Below are 19,288 nucleotides of genomic sequence, written 5' to 3' on the forward strand. Positions count from 1 at the left end.
AAAAAAAGAATAAATTTAAAAAAAAAAGAAATTTTTGAAAATAAATATCGTTATTTAGCGCCAGTGAATCAATGCCGTACCGCTAGATGAAACCTTGCCATATATCATATCAATATTTTGACACGCCCTTAATATCACATCATAATGATGATGCAGGAAATTGTCTTGATTAGAACATGAACTGAAAATACGGAACTGAAAAGAATCAGTCTTGGTCACACATCAGGGGGGAAATTACCGGAAATGATAAAAACTATAGAAATAAATCTATTCAGGAGACACTAAATACTGTTTCTTTCCATTTCCATTTCTTTCCTTTACATATTGAGTTTCATTATTATGCTCTATAGATGTTTTTTCATAGAAGTCAGAACAAAATGTTGTAGTCGGAGTCAGACAAAGGGGTACTTAGAGCCAAAGAAAATTGAGACCCACTGGTCTAGTCAAGGGAAACATAGACGTGCAGGCAGCATTAAGACAGAGTGGACAAGACTTGGGAGAGAGTCAGCATTTTCCTGGCAGCAAACACAAATCTGAAATGTTTAGACGCTCTTGACTAATCAAAATAAACTCCTTTCAAACACACTTTAACAACAACATCACATAAACATGGATTACAGCAGATTAGAAGATGTCAACACCTACTGATTATATGATTAACCCTCTGAACTAGCATAGAACAGACTCATAAATTATTATGGGGTGTTGGAGGTCTTTGGTGTGTGTGTGTCTATTCTAAAGAAAGTATTTCACTTTCCTTCTGAGGCCTGTATTATGAAAGTGGCGTAACGTATCCTAAAATAAAACCTAACCTCAAGACCACCAACCACATTAATCGGCCAATCACAGATGAGTTAACCCTGCAGGAGGCGTGTTCATTCTGAGTACAAAAGACAATCTACGACAAGCAGCATAAGAAAAAGCTCAACATATTATATTGTGGCAAAGAAAGATGTTTTTATTTCCTCATATTTTGATATGATTTCATGCAATAAAGCAGTGGTTCTCAAACTAGGGTCTGAGGAGCCATATCTTGGGATTCCTTGAAATATGTTTTTTTAATAAACTATTATTCATGTTGTATTATTACAAAAGTGTATAACTATATATAGGAACCAATGCACCAATAAAAAGAACATACTTTACATGTAAACATTGTGATGGCGAAAAAAAAGTACTTCAATTTTCTTTTTCCAATAAATGTGCACATATTTTGTTAATTGGGGATACATTAAACACATTTTTATGTTACATAAAGTACTATTAAAGGCACTTTTTAAATTAATTTATGTTTCAAAGATCTTAAATAATTAAATTGAAATGTTCAATAAACAGATTCCTATGACATTTAATGGTACAGATGGTAGTACATTATTATTATGAGGGGGTCCCTGAATCCAAAAACGTTTGAGAACCCCTGCACTAAATGTAACTCAGCTGCTGCTTCAGTGCTGGTTATTGTCGGTTCAGACAGTTGTGTTACATTTGTTTAAATGTTGGCTATTACAGAGAAAAAGCTACAATATCATTTAACATCAAAAACATCTGAAGCAAAATTCATGCTAGGGCAGAATATTGACTTTAGATAGGGCCGTGCTATTAAAGGTTAATGTTTGTTTGCTTGTTCTCATTCCTGGATGAAAGTGAGCTCAAGGAACAGCGCTGGATATTGGGGGAAACCTGATTCCTGATTCGACCATCCCAGGACGGACAGACAGTTCCTCCCAGGGGGCAAACGTTTTGCATCGAAAGACGAAATTAATACAGCAACTCACCTCAACTCACTCCTCTCCTGCTCTCTGTCCTCAAACCCTTTCCCTCTTTGAAGGTCAAGCAAACTGTCAGCCATGTTTTCCTCAACAGCTGCAAAATGTAGGGTTTTCTAAGCCATCATTTATATTTATTCCCCCTTAAGCAGCTGCATGTATGTTTCATATTGTCCCATCCTTTTCTCCCTCAATAAAGAACCTGCTTATCCTTGTTATTCATCCTTAACATCCAAAACCAGGCACAACTCCCTCCTTCAAATCCTCATCCTATGTCGCTCTGTGCTTGTAGAAAGTCCCTCTGTGGAAAATAAAGCTGCAGAAAAGCCCCAAAGGTTAAAGCAGAAGCTGCAGAATGTGAGGGGCCATTAAAAGAGACGTCAGGACTTTAGACTGACGGTCGCACACAGGGGCCACATGTAAAAGAGGACGGGGTCAAGCTCACAAACTTTAGTGTGACAACGGCAGCATTACTGACAATTAAATGACTGGAACAACAAAGAACTTGATGGTTTCCAATAAAGTTGATCACATTGATTAGATTTGAGAAAAAAAAAAAAACACTTAAACTTGAAAAATATTTTTTTTTTGTATCCTTATAAGCACTGGTTCTCAAACTTGTTTTGGCTCAAGTACCCCCTTTCTGTTATTTCTGAATCCAAGTACCCCCTGAGTCCGAATACAACATTTTGCTTAGCAAACCATTTTTAAAAAGACTTAGAGCATAATGATGGAATTAACTAGTGATAACACACATTTTAAAGAATCTCATTTAGTAAATAAGTGGAAAGAACAGAAATTAGTGCAGTGGTTCCCAACCTTTTTTGAATCATGACCCCATTTTGATATAAAGAATTTCTGGGGACCCCAAAGACATTTTTTTATAGAATTAATTTTTGATCATGTTTTTTTTTACTGCATTTTTGTTTAAATTTGAAGAAGAATAATTATTAACACATTCAAAAAATCTATTTGAATTTTTCTGAAATTTCAGGCGACCCCACTTGGGGTCCCGACCCATGGTTGAAAAAACACTAATTTAGTGGCTCCTGAATAGATTTATTTTGCTAGTTTTTATCATTTCCGGACCAATACTGACTCTCAAGAACCCCCTGTAGTGCCATCGCGTACCCCTAGGTGTACACATACCCCCACTTGAGAAACACATCTTATAAGGATGCCAATTAAGAAGTCTTTACAAACACACGTGCATTTCTAAATACCAAACATGGATGGTCGAGGACATCAGGATAAGGTTTAACATGGAAACATTTTTAAACTAAAGAGTAAGTAACTTTATTTATATAGCGCTTTTTGCAGACAGAGGTCACAAAGTGCTTTACAGTGAACACAAATAAAATACAAACAATAAGATACATAATCATAAAAGCACCTATATTGGCTCTGGAAAGCCTGTTTAAAAAAGGAAGTCGCTTGAGTTGCTTTTTAAAAGTCTCCACAAAGTCAAGGGAGCGCAATCACAGAGGAAGTTCACTCCAGAGATGATGCGCAACGGCTTTAAAAGACTCGTCTCCTCGGGTTTTGTGACAGGTTGGAGGAACCATTAAGCAGGGGTGGAAAGAGTATAGAAAAAATATTATTACTTTGATGACATTTTACTTAAGTAGAAATAAAGTTACTGGTGTAAAAATCTACTTGAGTAAAAGTAAAAAGTAGATCACTTAAAATGTACTCAGAGTGAAAGTCTCCCATACAATAAAAAAGTACAAAAACGTGCATAAAGATTAAACTAGATTCTTTTTTTAAATTATTATTAGAGAACACCATTTCAAAATAACGTGCACGAGAACAAGACATGGTGTGGCTAACCTGGATAAATAAAATAAAATAAATGTCAAGGATGTCGATACAATGAGGTAAGTGCTTGTGTCAATACATCCAACGTGTCAGAGCATCCAATAAAACATTTTCCAGTAAGAGAACAGCAAGAAATGTGTACAGTATGTTATATAAAGTCTATAAAACATTCTAGGTGGAATGTCAACAACTTTGAATGCATCTATGCATTTAAAACAAACTGTCTAATGAACAGATTACATTGATTGTGCACAAATTGTGCATAAACATCAAAGAAAACTAACAAAGTAGTGCTTGTGTCAGTGCAGACATTTTCAAGTAACAGAACCATTCTTCAGGGGCCTCATTTATAAACAACGTTTGGGACTTGAAAAAAATTACCTGCGAGATAATGTGCGCACCTCCACGACAGCTCTGACCCTGCCGTACGCACAAAATCACGAGAAACAGGAAACTCCGCCCCCAACAGGAGAAGAATGAAATTAAAGACTGCTCTGCATGATCATCGACAAGGCTGCGGTGGAAGAGAGGATGAGGTGGTGCGGACCCCCCGGCCTGTAGTCACTAGTAAACACCCGGGACTGATGAAAAATATGGTTTTACTTGAAATTAAATCTTGTGATTTGATGTAACAGAAACAGGCGGGATTTATTTTACTCTGCCACGGAATCTATTTCCAATGTAGCAAAGTACTGTTACTTGAAACAAAATTGACTTAGAGATTTTAGAAAGTACTCAAAAAATCTACTCAATTACAGTAACGAGAGTAAATGTAATTCGTTACTTTTCACCCCTGCCATTAAGGAACCATTAGCAGGTTTTGACCTGAAGACCTCAGACACTGAGCTGTAGTGTAGGGCTGGATCAGATCAGTGATATAATATGGAGCCTGTCAGTGAAGCGCCCTGAAAGTCAGGACCAGAATTTAAAGTTCACTCTGAAGGCAACAGGGAGCCAATGAAGAGACTTCAGAACAGGAGTAATATAGTATCTCCTGTTGGTGCGGGTCAGGAACCTCGCTGCAGAGTTTTGCACATACTATAGGCGGGTCAGCTCCTTCTTATTTAGGCAGGTGAACGGGCTGTTACAGTCGTCCAACTGCGATGATATAAAAGCATGAATAATAGTCTCCAGCTCTTTTTGTGAGACCATCTCTCTCAGCTTGGCAATATTACGCAGCTGAAAGAAACAGTTCGTTAATAACTTTTTCGAATGCTGCACTAGAGACATGTCGCCGTCAAAGAGAACTCCGAGGTTCCTCAAATTAGTTTTGACTGCACGTTCAGGTCTCCTAGTTGTTGCTAAATACCTGGAATGACACTGTCGGTGGCAACAATGAGTGTCTCAGTTTAGTTAGAGACTGTTCTCGCTCAGCCACTGCTTTACATGGAACGGGCAGTCCATTAAAGAGGTAAGTTTGTGGACTTCGGAGGTCTTAAACGAGCAGTACAGATGTACGTCATCCATAAACAGGGGATAAGATACGTCACTGAACCTCTGAATTATCTGTCCAAGAGGGAGAAGGTAAAAACAAAAATGGCCCAAGGACTGAGCCCTGCGGAACACCCCAGGATAGCTCAGCTGACTGACATGTCCTGATTGACTGACACACTGAAGCTCCTACTGAACCACTCTAGCACAGGACCTGACATTCCCACCAGGTCACGCAGCCGATTTACCATTATGCAGTGGTCAACTGTGTCAAAGGCTGAGGACAGGCCTAACAGAACCAGTACGGTACACCTTCCTGAGTCAGCGGACATCAGAAAGTCACTGGACACTTTCAGCAGTGCTTTTTCAGAGGAGTGGTGCTTCCACGAATGAAATCTGTCGTAGATGTTGTGTTGCTCAAGGAAGAATGTCAGTTGTTTTGCTACCACCTTTTCCAGAGTTTTCGCCAAGAAGGAGAGCTTTGTTATTGGCCGAAAGTCTTCTACAGCCTTGGTTCTACCACTGCATGTTTAAAGGAGTTGGGAAACACCCCAGAAACAAGAGACAGATTGCACATTTTATTGACCCATGGCATAATCAAATAGATAATGTTTACAAAAAGCTTAGAAGGGAGAACATCAACCAAGCTCGAGGTGGGACTCATTTTAGCTGTAAGTGCAGTGAAAGCTTCCAACAACACTGGCTCAAATACCATCCAGACTTGTGGGGGCGGTTCAGCAATGGCTGGGCCACAGCAAGAGGGTGCTGGGATTTTACCTTTATGTCTCTGATCTCATCAAGAAAACAAGTTGATAAAGTCACGGAGGTAGCAGGAGGGGTATTGGACACCAGAGAATTTATAGTGTCAAATAAGACCTTTCCTTGTTAAAAGCCACTGATGATGTTTCAAAGGTAAAAATGACATGAGTTGTAAATCACAGGACGTCAGCCCTGCATCAGAGCTGGAGAAATGTTGGTTTGTCTCTGTTCTTTAAAGCTCCTTCCTTTGAGGAAGTGTGTTTGGGTCAATCTGTCTGGGTTTTCTTTGGCTGCTATAAAAAAAAACATGTATTTAGCACTCTGGATTGATGAAACAGTGATAAAATGACAATAAATGGGGATTAAATACCATCTAAAAGCAGTGTATCCAATCTGAATTCATGTACTGAAGATAAACGAAGGCCTAGGAAGAACCACAATTTCCGAACAATTTTTTTTTTTTTTTTCAAATGCGAGAAAACACGGGTTTTACTTCATTTTACGTAAAATACAAACTCTCTTACACTGCACGAAACTAAAGGAAGAAGTAACACTGACATAGATAAAATAATAATTATACTGAACTGTATATTGAATGTTCATTTGTTCTTTTGAATATTTCCCTTCATTTAAAATAAGTATGGGAAAGAGTTATATATCCACAAAATATGAGTTAAAGGCAATTCTGTCATCAGGATGACAAGATATACAGATATAGACAAGATATAATATAACAATCTGCAAATTGTTGCTTTAATTTTTATGTAGCTTAAACAACCAAAGCAGAATGATGATTGTACAATCGTGCATTAAATGAGTTAAATAATAATAATAAAAAAAACTGCTAGTAAACATAGATGTTATGTCTGTATAGTCGGCATAATGAGTGAGCATAATATTGGGTTATTTTGTTAATTATAGATTTAGTATTGTTCTATTTCTGTCCCGGGTTCAGCATTACTCTATTGCATACCTGTCAAGTTTTACCCATCTTCCCGTATTGGTATTTTCCCGTAAATATCCCGTATTTTAATGTAATAATAATTAATAGATGAATTACTAAACTGAACACCGTCACTACCCTCACGATAACTGCCACCTGAAATGGCCTGAGTGGCAGTTCTCGCGAGATTAGTTCCGACAGCAGCAACAAACCCGGAAACAACTCAGAAAAGAGATGATGAATGAAGACGTTCCGGCGAAAAAAAACAAAGAACTGGTGTAAATATGTTGTGAAATGAGACAGAGAGTTTCGCTCCCTAAAGATCAGCAGGATGGGACACAGTTACACGTTCTGTAAGATTAATAACTGATATTTTAACGTCTCCCACAGCGGAAGAAACGACGTAAGTCAGCATGAAAAATCAGCCAATCACAAGCTCCACAAATATACACTGTTTCATAAAGTGTTAAAGAATGTAAATTGTGCAACAAATGTGTCTAATAAGTCATTAGTGAATACCAGAGAACCACATGACTGAGCATGAGAAATTATAAGAAAATATATAATGAAAATAAAATGTAAATGTCTAACTTAAAGACAAGCAATGTGAAATTAACAGTAAATATTCAACGTGTTGACTTGTATATAAACTAAGTATATTAAATAAACATGTGCTTCATAAATCCATTTATGTTTTACTTTAGGCTGTTTTATAATTTAGGGATTAGGGCTGGGCAATATATCGAGATTCAAGATGTATCGAGTTTTCTATTTTGGCGATATAGAAAACTAATATTTCATAGATATATATATATATATATATATATATATATATATAAAATAGCTTATTATGTACCAAAATACTTGTTTTTGGAGTTGCTGCTTTTACTTCTCAGAACAAAATGTAAAGCTCAGTTAGATTAATTTCTGTGTACACATATTGATCAGCTATTTGTTCATAAATGTCCCTGTGCAGCATTTTGCATCAGCAAATTTAACCAAAAATTGTCTTTCTGGTGAGACTTTATTTGATACAATTATCTAGATTTATATCATATATCACCATTTTGAGAAAATATATTGAGATATGAGTTTTGGTCCATATTGCCCAGCCCTAGTAAGGAATGTTCACAGCTTTTCAATGTTAATAAAAGTCGACCTACCAGATTCTATACACATAATTGTATTTAGTAAGTCAGCTAAAGAGAAAGATGTTCAAGGATTTATTTTTGCTTAAAACCTCACTTTAAACAACACAGTTGCTCAAACAAAACAGTCATGTAATAAAATACGAGTTCAACCTACAACTTTGAATTCTGTTTTAAATCATTTGTGATTCATATTTTAGGTACAACAAAATCTGATCGCACAGATTCCTTCTAAGCTATAATTTCACATCTCAATCAGGACTAAAAGGAAAAGGCAGCGGAGAGAGGAGGTCAATTAAAGAATGAGCAACCGCTCAGCAGAGCAAAAGAGGAAAGGAACGATGGGAACCAAAAAGGCATTTGAGCCATAAAAGTGTTGTTAATGGAGCAGAATTTACACGAGCTGCTGAGGTGAACAGATAAAAAAAAAAAAAAAAGCAGTAAATGATCAAGCCTCCAACCTGAAGTCCAGAGCTTTCCTTCTGCACTGTTTTACACCAGCACTTCCACTGTTATTTCACTCCGACTGAGTCATCAATAAATCACATTTGTGTGCTGACTCAAAAAAAAAAAAAACTGCTTTTTCTCAAACTGCTTAAACTAATGAAAAATTTACAAATGTCCAACATCAAGCGTGTCACTTGTATTCTGCGGGTGCCAAAAGGTAGCGTTTGAAGCAAGATTTTGTGTCGCGTGGCTGAAAAGCTGCGAATGCAGAGCAGCAGGTTCCCATCGCTCAGGTGAGAACGTAGATTAGCTCACTCAAAAACGGGCTCACAAGGAGAAAAAAAAATGCAAGAGTCGGCAGTGAGAACAGTAACATTTTCAATCAAAGAACTTTCTGGGCAAAATGAGTTTAATCATCAGAAAGGCATTTCACCTTTGATTAAAAATAAACAAATAACGATTAAAAAAAAAAAAAAAAAAAAAAGCTTTGCAGGTTGGACACTGTTTTTAAGCTTCTCGACACAAAAAATGAGTAGAAAACACAAAAAAAGAAGCAACAATAGGCAAGTCGTCTCTCTGGGCAAATGAAGGGGTTATGGAGAGCATTAGGCTTTCAGTCCTCTTCTCAGTATCTCTTTCAACATCTATAAATAATATAGCTTTAGGCTAAAGCTTTCATAAACAGACACCATCACTAGTGCTTGTGCCATAAAAGGTTAAAGTGAGGCTGCAACACATCACAGAGGCTTGACAGTTTAGAATCATCTGACAGCAGATGCTTACTTTAAACATGTTTCAAAAATCACATCTCAAACAAGTGTTTTTCATATAAAAACATATTTCATTCATCTACAAACTGATCCGATCACAACTCTAGGAGATACAAAATACATAATGAATAACTTAAAAAGGTATCACTGAGAATACGATGAGGATTAACTTCTAGAAAATGTTATGAAGTTCAATGGCTCTCATGATCAATGATTAGGACACTGTACATTTTTAAAGATCAATGTCAAAAAGCCAAATTAAAAGAGCTCCAGTTGCCTTTACAGAGAACTGCAAACATGCGTACGTTTTGTTTCCTTCTACACACACAAAAAGGTGAGTTTCTGTTGTTTTGTGTAATCCCTTAAAAGATAAAAAAATAAATAAAATGAAATACAAATTATGAGATCCATGAGCGTTTTAAGTTTAACCCATGACATGAAATGTGTACATGACATTCAGCTAGTGACTGATACTTAATGTTTCCATGAACAGGCAGATCAAAAACTGGAGTCATCTTTTATTTACGAAGCGTCAGATATTAGTACAAGACAGATTTGTAGTCTTTCATAGAACCAGAACAGCAACTGGTTAGAATGTATAATTGTCTAATTCTAAAGGTCACACCTTATACCAAACAGTCTCCTTTCCCAGTGCGCACGCATCAGAAGCTAGGCCCTAAAACATTAATGATATAATTTTGCTCTTCATTCATCCATCTCAGCTCATCCTCAGGAACGCATCAATATTACATGACTATATTTTCACCCTCCCTTAATCTAATCAATCAATGTGGCTGGCCATCGCTCCGCCTCCTTCTCTTTATGTCCTCATGAACTCAGAACACAATGAGACGAGCAGCACTGACTCAGACCCAATATGTAGAAACCACAGTACAATGTGACTCCTTTGATCTCCACCTCCATTGTTGGTGGAAGTCAGTGTGCAGCCAATGTGAACTGATAACCACAATATCACATGTGGATCCTTTAAAGAGCTGGAGCTGGGGATGATTTGATACGACCAAAACAGACGGCCTTGTGCGTCTAAATGTGGCGACGTTTACGGCTGTGATGGGCTAGAGGTCAAAGGTGAGAGGAAACACTGAAACTGATCCTTCTGAATGTTGATGGTCATGTGTCAAGATCACAGGGCAGGTTCACGCACATGCACGCACACACACACGAGATCGATAAAGAAAACAGGACCTAGGTTAACAGCTATAGCAGAACAGCAAGTCACAGAAATTTGGATACATCTCTTATAACGCACGTGTCAAACTCATGGAGCATCAAATTCGGCCCCCAGGGGGAAGTAAAAAATGCAAAGAAAACATGAATCATTGTGTAAATGAAACTCAACACTCCTGGTGCTTATAGCCCATGATTGCAGCTGTTCTTAGTGCTAAAACTCAAAATTCTTACAAAATCCTTCAATTTTCTTCAAATTATTACATAATATTTCTCTTAATTAAATAGAAATTGGTTACAAAATTTAGGAAATTCAAGGGAAAGATCCTGTTGGGACTGATATCTATCACTTATTGCTAGAATATTGTCAGTTTCTTACATATTTTGTATTTTATGTATACGTGTAAACTAGGACACAATAATGTTGAAATGACTTGGTTTCCCACATAAAATCTGTGGCCCACTTGAGATCAAACTGCTTCGTATTTGGCCCTTGAACTAAAATGAGTTTGACACCCCTGTTTTATAATGATTTAATATCTTACAATGTTTTTGTTTGTGTTTGTTTTGTTTAAACAAAGGTTTTTACGAGATTCTGTTGAACCAAAGTTGAAGGACATTAATTTGTGTGGTTTGTCTAAACATCCGACACTAGTTTGTACAACCCAGGCCTTCCTTTAGGCCTGCCAGTGTTTGAACACTTTGTATTCACTACAGTGTACCAGTGAAATCGGGGGTCAACTGCAGGTGAAGAAAAACTAAACGGCAACTTAAGCTGTTACTGTGAGAGAGTAAACTGTTGCACTGTTTCCACTGGGCCTTCTGCCACTTCAACCAGAGTATGAGAACACCTCCCCAAAAATGAACCAACCAACCAAGACTTTGTTAATAAAAGGTTCAGCAGAGCCTGTCATGGGAGCTTTAATTCCTCTTTAAAGCGGAATAAAAGTTAATTCCTCTTTAACCTGGCCTTGTAAACACAATTCCTAATGCTAATTTATTTCCAAATTAAAGTTAATTCCGAATTAAAGTTAATTCTGAATTAGGTGGCTGGTTTATTCTGTTTTTAATTCCTCTTTTACAAGAAAGAGGAATTATCTAATTCCCATTTAACTTGGGTAATTCAGCTTTAAGTTAATTTGGATCGTTTTGCGCTTGCGCGACTTGCAGCGATGACGCGCTAGTTACGACATAATCCAAAACTATTTAATAAGAGCCTTAAAAGACATGGATATAATGAAAAGAGTGGATAGACGGAGGCATAAACATGCAGACTTTCACGGACCTCAGTAAACGGAACAGGCTTCACCGGACGGCAGGCACTAGGACCCGGAGGTGGAGTAAATGCGTCCCCGTACTGCATTCACAGGCTCTAATATCATCAAGTTTATCATTTTACCAGTTGTTAGAGCTACATTCTTTATTCCTGGTGATTGTTTTCCAGAGTTTTACTGGGCTTTTTTACCAGTGATTAGCTCCTATCTCTCTTCTGCTCCACGGTACAAACTGAAACCGTGTGTTATTGTCGAGCTGCTGCTTCAAAACTACAATCAAAATAAAAGTGAAAACAGTTCTCATGTGTGGTGTTCTGTGTTTTAGCCGAAAATAAAAGGTTTGTTGTATGTTTCTCCCAATAGACGTCATACGTCATGTTCTCCCCCTGTCCAATCAGAGCCCTCCCAACCCCCAGACCTAAAGTGGAATTAACTAAAGCCGAATAAACCAGTTTTCCATGTAAACCTCGTTCGGGAATTACCATTTCCATGTAAACACGAAAAAGAACACTTTAATTCCGAATGACTTAATTCAGAATAAATAATTCCGAATGTCCCTATTTTCCCCCTTCCTGACAAAGTATTTGACGTCTTCATGAGATTATCCTGTGGTCTGACGTGTGTTAACAGTGAATTTGTTCCGATAATAGGCCGACAATCATAAATATTTAACTTGTTTAATATTTACGACCAAAACTCCTCGTGTGTGGGGAAAGCCGACGTGGAATGGAGCCAATCAAGAAGCGAGCAGACAGAGAAACACTTAATGCTGCGTTTAAAACAAATCAAAACAAGGCATTTCTGAGTTGAAAAGTCCAATCGGTGAGTTTGTCAGGAAAAATCAGCTCAGCTGACATGTAGATGAGAGAAACGTGCTGAACACCAAAGGGTAAGGTTAAATCAAAGAGGTTTATCTTTTGCAAAAGATGGAGACAAAGTCATGGAACCTGTTACAAATAGCAAGAAGCGATCTCTTCCAACAGACGGATACGCATGAGTTTTTAAAGCATAGCAACTTTCACTATAGTTGGAACTCCTCCTTGTCTGAACAGTCCTGGTTATGCTTGTACAATCTACCAAACATCAGAAACATCACTAAAAATAACTAATTCCCGTTTCACAATGAGTCATTCAGAAACTGTTCACTTCCTGTTCTCTTGCAGAAAGATTTGTTCTGTAGTATCAAAGTGAAAGTTCACACAATTATGTACAAGTCAACAAATTATATGATTAATATTTTTCTAACAGAGCTGAACCAAGTGAAGCGGCAGCACAGTGAAATATTTCAAACACCGCTAGAATATTACATTTGTTTCCCCAGACTTTAACGACTTCAGGTGGCGTTCCAAGTCACTTTTTCAAGTAGGAAGTCGGAAAATCCAGAGTTAATTGGAACGCAGTGTTAGATCACGTTGTTAGAGCTTGTTTGATCACGTGAGATTGTTCTGTGTGTGGTGTGAAGCGTTGATTATCGGAGCACACACACACACACACACACACAAAACTGCTCTTCATCTGATTTTGTATCTTTATGTGTGAAATCTGTAACAGAAAAAATCTCTCTTCAGATGAAAGAAAATCCATAAGTGTCTACCCTGCTTTAGTAACTCATTATATCACACTAACATGCACGCCTCGTTCTGGGACTGTGGCAGAAAGAAAAGAAGAAGCGCCCTTCTCTGTAAATGTAATGAATCTTGAATCCTCTGATATGGGGGCTACTTGATAATAGAAAAAATAATAATCACGATTATTTTAATCATGATTGAAATCACGATTATTTGTCAACCAAAAATATATTTATTTTGGAACAAAACAATGTAAAATATATTCTTTCAACATGAATGAAATCCTTCAAACACTAAAATCAAGTATGTTAACTTTCACACAAAACAAAACACTTCTTGCACATGATGTGTCTTTGCTCTAGGTCTTCATCATCAAACCCAAAGTGTTCCCATATCAGACAATTTGACTTGTCTTGCTTGTCTAGCAAGTGTTTTTTATGCATTTCTCCTGCCATGTTTCAAAGCCGCTAGCAACAACTTTCCTCATGTTGGCGTGCAGGCTAGCTTTATTCAGAGGGGCGGGGCGGAGGGGCGGGGCTGAGGAGCTTGCATGCGCATTTATTAAACATCTCAAAGTTAGTATTAATAATTGTTTTTTCTTGCGTATGCCAAAGCTTTATTTTTTGTAGATATCTGAAATCGCGGAAGTTTGTTTTATTCAGCAAATAAAACATTTGCATAATTAATTTATATATATATATATATATATTTTTTTTTTTTTTTTTTTTCTTTTTTAAATAATCAGGGGTTTTTTTTATTATGTTATTTTTGTAATCCAAATCGCAATCGAATTTTGATTAATTGCGCAGCCTTACTCTGATATAAAACTCATCCTCACTGATGGAGAAAGACCACAAACCAGGTGAATCAAGCATATTCTAGTTTAAATACATCATCACCAGCCCATTACGTATGAGTTACATTAATAAAAGTCTATTGTTCAATGTTACAAAGAAAAGCTCCTGGACTTCTTCTGCTCCAGTGGTAATCCCACGTAAACCTGCACTGAGAGTCTTTCTAAAAACACAACCGGGTCCTCAGTTATGATATAGAAGAAATTAAAGAAACAAGAGATGTCAGCACGACGCCGTGCACAGCAGTGTATGGCTCAGTCTAATTACAGCTGATCAACACTGACTTAATTGAGCTTTACTGCACAATGAATTTCCTCTGAAACAATGCTGTTCCCGCCCGGTGGGCACCGTGCAATTTAATCAAATTGCACAACTCAGAATAATATCACACACGCAACACTCGTTGATGGATGTATTGCATTTGTACATATTGTGTTTCCTAATGCAAGGACTTTTTACAGTCTGCACTCTGCAGCATTAGGGCACAGGCTGCAGTCACAGGAGCTGCTCCCTTCCTAAATCAGTCCAGCTCCATCTATGAGGCCATGGCATCTGAAACATGATCTCAGCACCTCCAAGTGCTTGCCCTGCCTCCCGAACAGAAAAATAACACAATGGCAGGAGCGCTATACACTCCAACACCAACTAATGTAAGGCAGAATGTCATCGGCAAAGGCCACGCTCCTAACGAGGAACACGGAGGTATGCAGTCCTGACATGTGCGGCTTTCAAGTCTTTTATGTTGCTGCCACGGAGAATCAGAAAAAGGTTCAGGACAAAAGTATGAGGAGCGTTAGTGGTGCTGCTCTTTTAAACGTAGCCATGATGAGAGTCCCGGCTCTGCAGTGGGATTTCCCTCTGCTATAAACACTGGTGGCACTGGCAGGCAGACAGCTGTGCTTGTCTAAATAATGGCACTGAAAACACGAGCCCAGTCCAAGGAGCTCCCACTCACTCCGTCCACTATCTTCTGCCAGGCACAGAAACAGCTGGAAGACAGCTGCTTCACTACTGTCTCACTTCACAACCGCACCAACATCTCATATTGACACACTTAGTCAAAGGGTAAATACGAAGTCTGACTTTTTAAACAGCTACTATACGTAAACCAACAAATTCATTACATCATTTCCCCTCGATTGTGACAAATCGAAAGCGAGGCCTATGAAGTGGACTCACTATAGGTGACTTTGTGCTGATCTCATGCTGTGTTACAGAAGAACAGGCATGAGCTCATACTTTCCCCGTGTTTACATGCTGTATACATTCTGGAGCACATGGTTACTTTAAATCTCTGACTGAACACTTACCGAGGGGGGGTTGATTTATCTGAGATCTTTGTTTTGTACTTCAGTGGTTAAATGGATTAAGAAAGCTTTCTTATAGAAATATACAGGGCTGTATGGACCAAAACTTATATCAATCATTTTTCTCTAAATAGCGATATACAACGACATAAATGGATCATTTTAACTTCATAAAGTCTTGCCAGAAAGACAATTCTATGTTAAATTTGCTGATGCAAAATTCCACACAGGCTTCTTTATTTACCAACAGCTTCACAATATGTGACAGTTTTGGTTTTTTCTCCTATAAATGACAGCACGTGTGAGTGAGTTCTTTAGTATGACTTGTTTAGGGGAAGATCTGTGTTAGGACGCACACAGAACGCACACAGAACTCCATCTAAACTGTGCTTTTCATGCTGTTTTTTGAGAAGTAGCTAAAGCAGAGACTTCTAAAACGAGTATTTTAATACTAAATAAGTTATATATATATATATATATATATATATATATATATATATGCTCCCCACAGATGGGTTAAATTGCAGAAGACAAATTTCAATATATATGTGTAACAACATATATACATGACGAATAAAGGCTTAAAGCCCAGTTTAATTTAATTTAATTTAATATCGATATAGGCAATATTGTGATTTTCAATATTGCCAAAATTGAAAACTCAGTATATCTTGAATTTTGATATATCGCCCAGCCCTAGAAGGATTTCCTCCTCTAGTCTAAAACACTTTCACCCCCAAGTTTTTTTTTAACTTCTTCTGTTCTTTACATGTCAACTCATTCAACTGAAGACAACAGCAGGAATAATAAATGTTTACACCACCACCCAGAGTCAAAAACCTTCCCCCCTGTGGATTGGGACAAATTGAATCGAGTATCTGAAGCAGTTTTGATGATTTAAGGGGGAAATGAACAGCAGGCCACATGTGGAGATGATCTATTACATGTGATCATATAATTGCTGTGATGGCAACTCTGCTTGGGTTAATTGGTTGATTCATCAGCGATGCATGTGTGCAGCGGTGGAAAGTTCTTCAAATATCCACTATTTTTGGTCCTTATGAAAGTTTGTGTTGCATTAAAAGTGAAAGACGACACTCACATGAACGCGTGGTAGATGAACGCCCATCCTCGCGGTCTCTCCAGGACGTTGTACATGTAGTTTTGCAGCTTTCTGTATCGTTTGCTGGAGGCGGACGCGTTGGCCCGGGGACCGGGGGGCCCTGGCAGCGGGGTGCCCAGCAGACCCGTGCGGTGGGACGGGTGTCCGCGCTCCGGGGTGGACGGCTCGCTCCTCTCCGTGTGCACGGCGGCGAGAGCCACGAACTCCACCCGCCTGTCGTCGCCCGGAGCCGGGGGCACCAGCATTCTGATGCCGCCGTTGTTCGACGGACTCCCCAACATCTCAGTTTGGCACAACTTTAGTGGAGCGCAGGGGAAGTTTAGCCACTCATAGCACGGGACTTTAAAGTTCACTGACGCTCAGCTCCATCCCTGCTTCAAATGACTTTTAAAAGTTATCTATAAATCAAAACGCACGTAGGCGTCATTTGTGGATTAATAGTGCGTCGCGCTGAAACGTTCCCTCCGGTGATCATTGTTGGAAGACAGGTGGAAGAAAGTAGGCTGCACGCGAGGAGTTATTAAAAATGACCGCACCTGTCGTCAGTGTCAGTACTGCGTCTGTTCGCGCACAGGGTTCATGTCATCCACACATCAGGAATTCCAACACTTAAAGTCCGTGGGCGCAGTTCCGACAGTTTGGACTGAGTGCGAACATCAGCCGGAGCTCATCACCGGGATCCAGCAGCAGCAGCAGCAGCGGTGGTTGTGAGGAGCATCAGTGTGATGTCAGGAATCACCGAGAGTCCCGAGAACGACCAGATGACCGTCTGCATCTGTACTGTCTGTCTGCCAGTTAGTTCAATAACAGTCCTCTCAGTGGAAAGCCCTGAGGCGCGCACACGCACAAGCCCGTTACGCGCGCAACGGTCTGAGGAGGAGAGGGAGAGAGCGCACAGTGGCTTATTTGTGAGGAGAGTTTCCTGACCGAGCAATAAAGTTTGAGAAAACAAGCTGATCGTGCACATTTAGCTCCAAGTCCAGGAAAGGGAAAAAAAAAAAATCATCTTTATATGATTTTTTTTTTTTTTTTTTTTTTTTTTTTCACTCAAGTGCGCCGAATATTTTTCAACATGTTTTTCTACAGCGTAAATCACTGATGTTTAAACTCATTTTCCAGAGATTGATTGGAAGTGTATTAGTTCATACGCACAACCATTAGTGTAACCGTCCCACTTCAAATCTACCTTTTCTTCTCCGTTTATAATGTATAATATAAGGCTGGCGCAACATTTTCAAATTCAATCTCTTCAAACCAAATTCAAAACCAACTCAAATCAAAACACAAAATTAACAGATTCTATGAACAAAAAGTAAGTTATTCTTGAAAAATGTAAAAGTAGAAATGAGGACCAGCCTACACACAATATAAGGACATCAATGCCATTGCAATAGTGCAGGGAGGGTAATCAGGGGAATAGGATTCACCTGTGACTGAGGGAGAGTGATCAGCACGTGCGCTACACACCCACCCACACACAGACCAGGACAGACAGAGGTGCGATACTGTACACAAGAAGGAATCCATGGCAACAGACAGGAAATAACTGAACAAGATCTGACAATGGGGTCACTGTGGTGCACATTGCTGCCTCTCAGTGCAGGAATAATGGGTTCAAGTCCCACTGGTGGCCTCCAAAATGTCTCTGTCAAGCCCTGTGATAGACTGGTGTCCTACCCATGCGGCGTTTACAGCCACGAGTCTGGAGGGGAAGACTCCAACATCCCCTGTGACCCTCTGTGTCAAACTCAAGGCCCGGGGACCAAATCCTACCATTTAGAGCATCAAATTCGGCCCGATCAAGAAAGTAAAAATGACATCTCAGCCACTCCAGATACAATATTTGCAGAGCTCAGTTCTCCAGTTTTTACATCACACAATGGCAGCCATTTTTAATCACAAATTGTTGAAAGAATTCTCAAAATTTCTTCAAATTATTCCATGAAATCTCCCCAAATTCTCAAAGTCAGGGAAATATATGTAAATATCCTGCAGGGACTGGTATACTTATAATTTATATATTATTTATACGTTGAAGTACAAACAAACAAACTCCAGCAAAAACATAACCTCATTGGCCTTAAGATGAAAATTGTCTGAAAAGATTCAAGATCCAGAAAATTAACATAGCTTTAGATTTACAATGTTGAACATGTAAGCCCATCATACTTCACCATATCATCATAGAGTTACTATTTATATTCTGCTTCTGTTGTTTTTGCTTTTTAGCTGTGTGCACTTTAAGGTGAAGCCAATAAATCTCGTTGTACAATTTCCATTCGGTTTGGGAAAACTCTGAATTTTCGAAAGGAAAACGCTTTTCATACAACACAAATTTTACTATAAATAAAACTGTTAAAGCAAGACCTTTATTTTTGATTATTTTAGGAGGTAAAAACTTGAAATGGCTATAATTTCAGTAACAGTTTGCAGTGAGTTGCAATGAATGACTTTGACAACCCTTGAGATAAGCAGAAATGCTATGCTATGCTATGCTATGCTATGCTATGCTATGCTATGCTATGCACTCCTACACTCCTTTAGACTTCAGCATTCAAACAATAAATCCATTTTATTTCAACGGTATTTTTACTTTAATCGTGTTTGTTTGTTTGCTTGTTTTTATTGTTGCTCTACTCAGCGATAAAGAAGTCTGGGACAACACACACACACACACACACACACACACGTGACTAGAAGGTTAGCAGCCATCAGCAGCCATAGGCCTCTCCTCAGTGTGTGCAGCTTTCTAAAAGTGTGACTGTGACACAGAACGGCCTGTGGTTATGACACAAATATACTGTTATGAAACGCGGTGCCCAGTGGAGAGAGATCACCTGTCAGAGGGTCTGGGAGGAATGCGTTGTGAGGTGGTCCCCAACCTCCTCCTGG

General features: G+C 38.7%; 1 protein-coding gene across 16 annotated transcripts in view; it reads right to left on the minus strand.

The window, feature by feature from the left end:
- Positions 1-17,261, minus strand: part of kcnq4 (potassium voltage-gated channel subfamily Q member 4) — a 62,577-nt gene extending 45,316 nt beyond the window's left edge. For all 16 annotated transcript variants that reach the window (XM_028461844.1, XM_028461843.1, XM_028461840.1 and 13 more), the window contains exon 1: positions 16,376-17,261. In XM_028461844.1, coding sequence (XP_028317645.1) covers positions 16,376-16,677 — 302 coding nt within the window. In that variant the 5' untranslated portion in view covers positions 16,678-17,261. The remainder of the gene's footprint in view (positions 1-16,375) is intronic.
- Between the last annotated feature and the right edge of the window lie 2,027 nt (positions 17,262-19,288).

Source organism: Gouania willdenowi, chromosome 11 (assembly GCF_900634775.1).
Source record: "Gouania willdenowi chromosome 11, fGouWil2.1, whole genome shotgun sequence".
In the NCBI taxonomy this organism is placed as follows: domain Eukaryota; kingdom Metazoa; phylum Chordata; class Actinopteri; order Blenniiformes; family Gobiesocidae; genus Gouania; species Gouania willdenowi.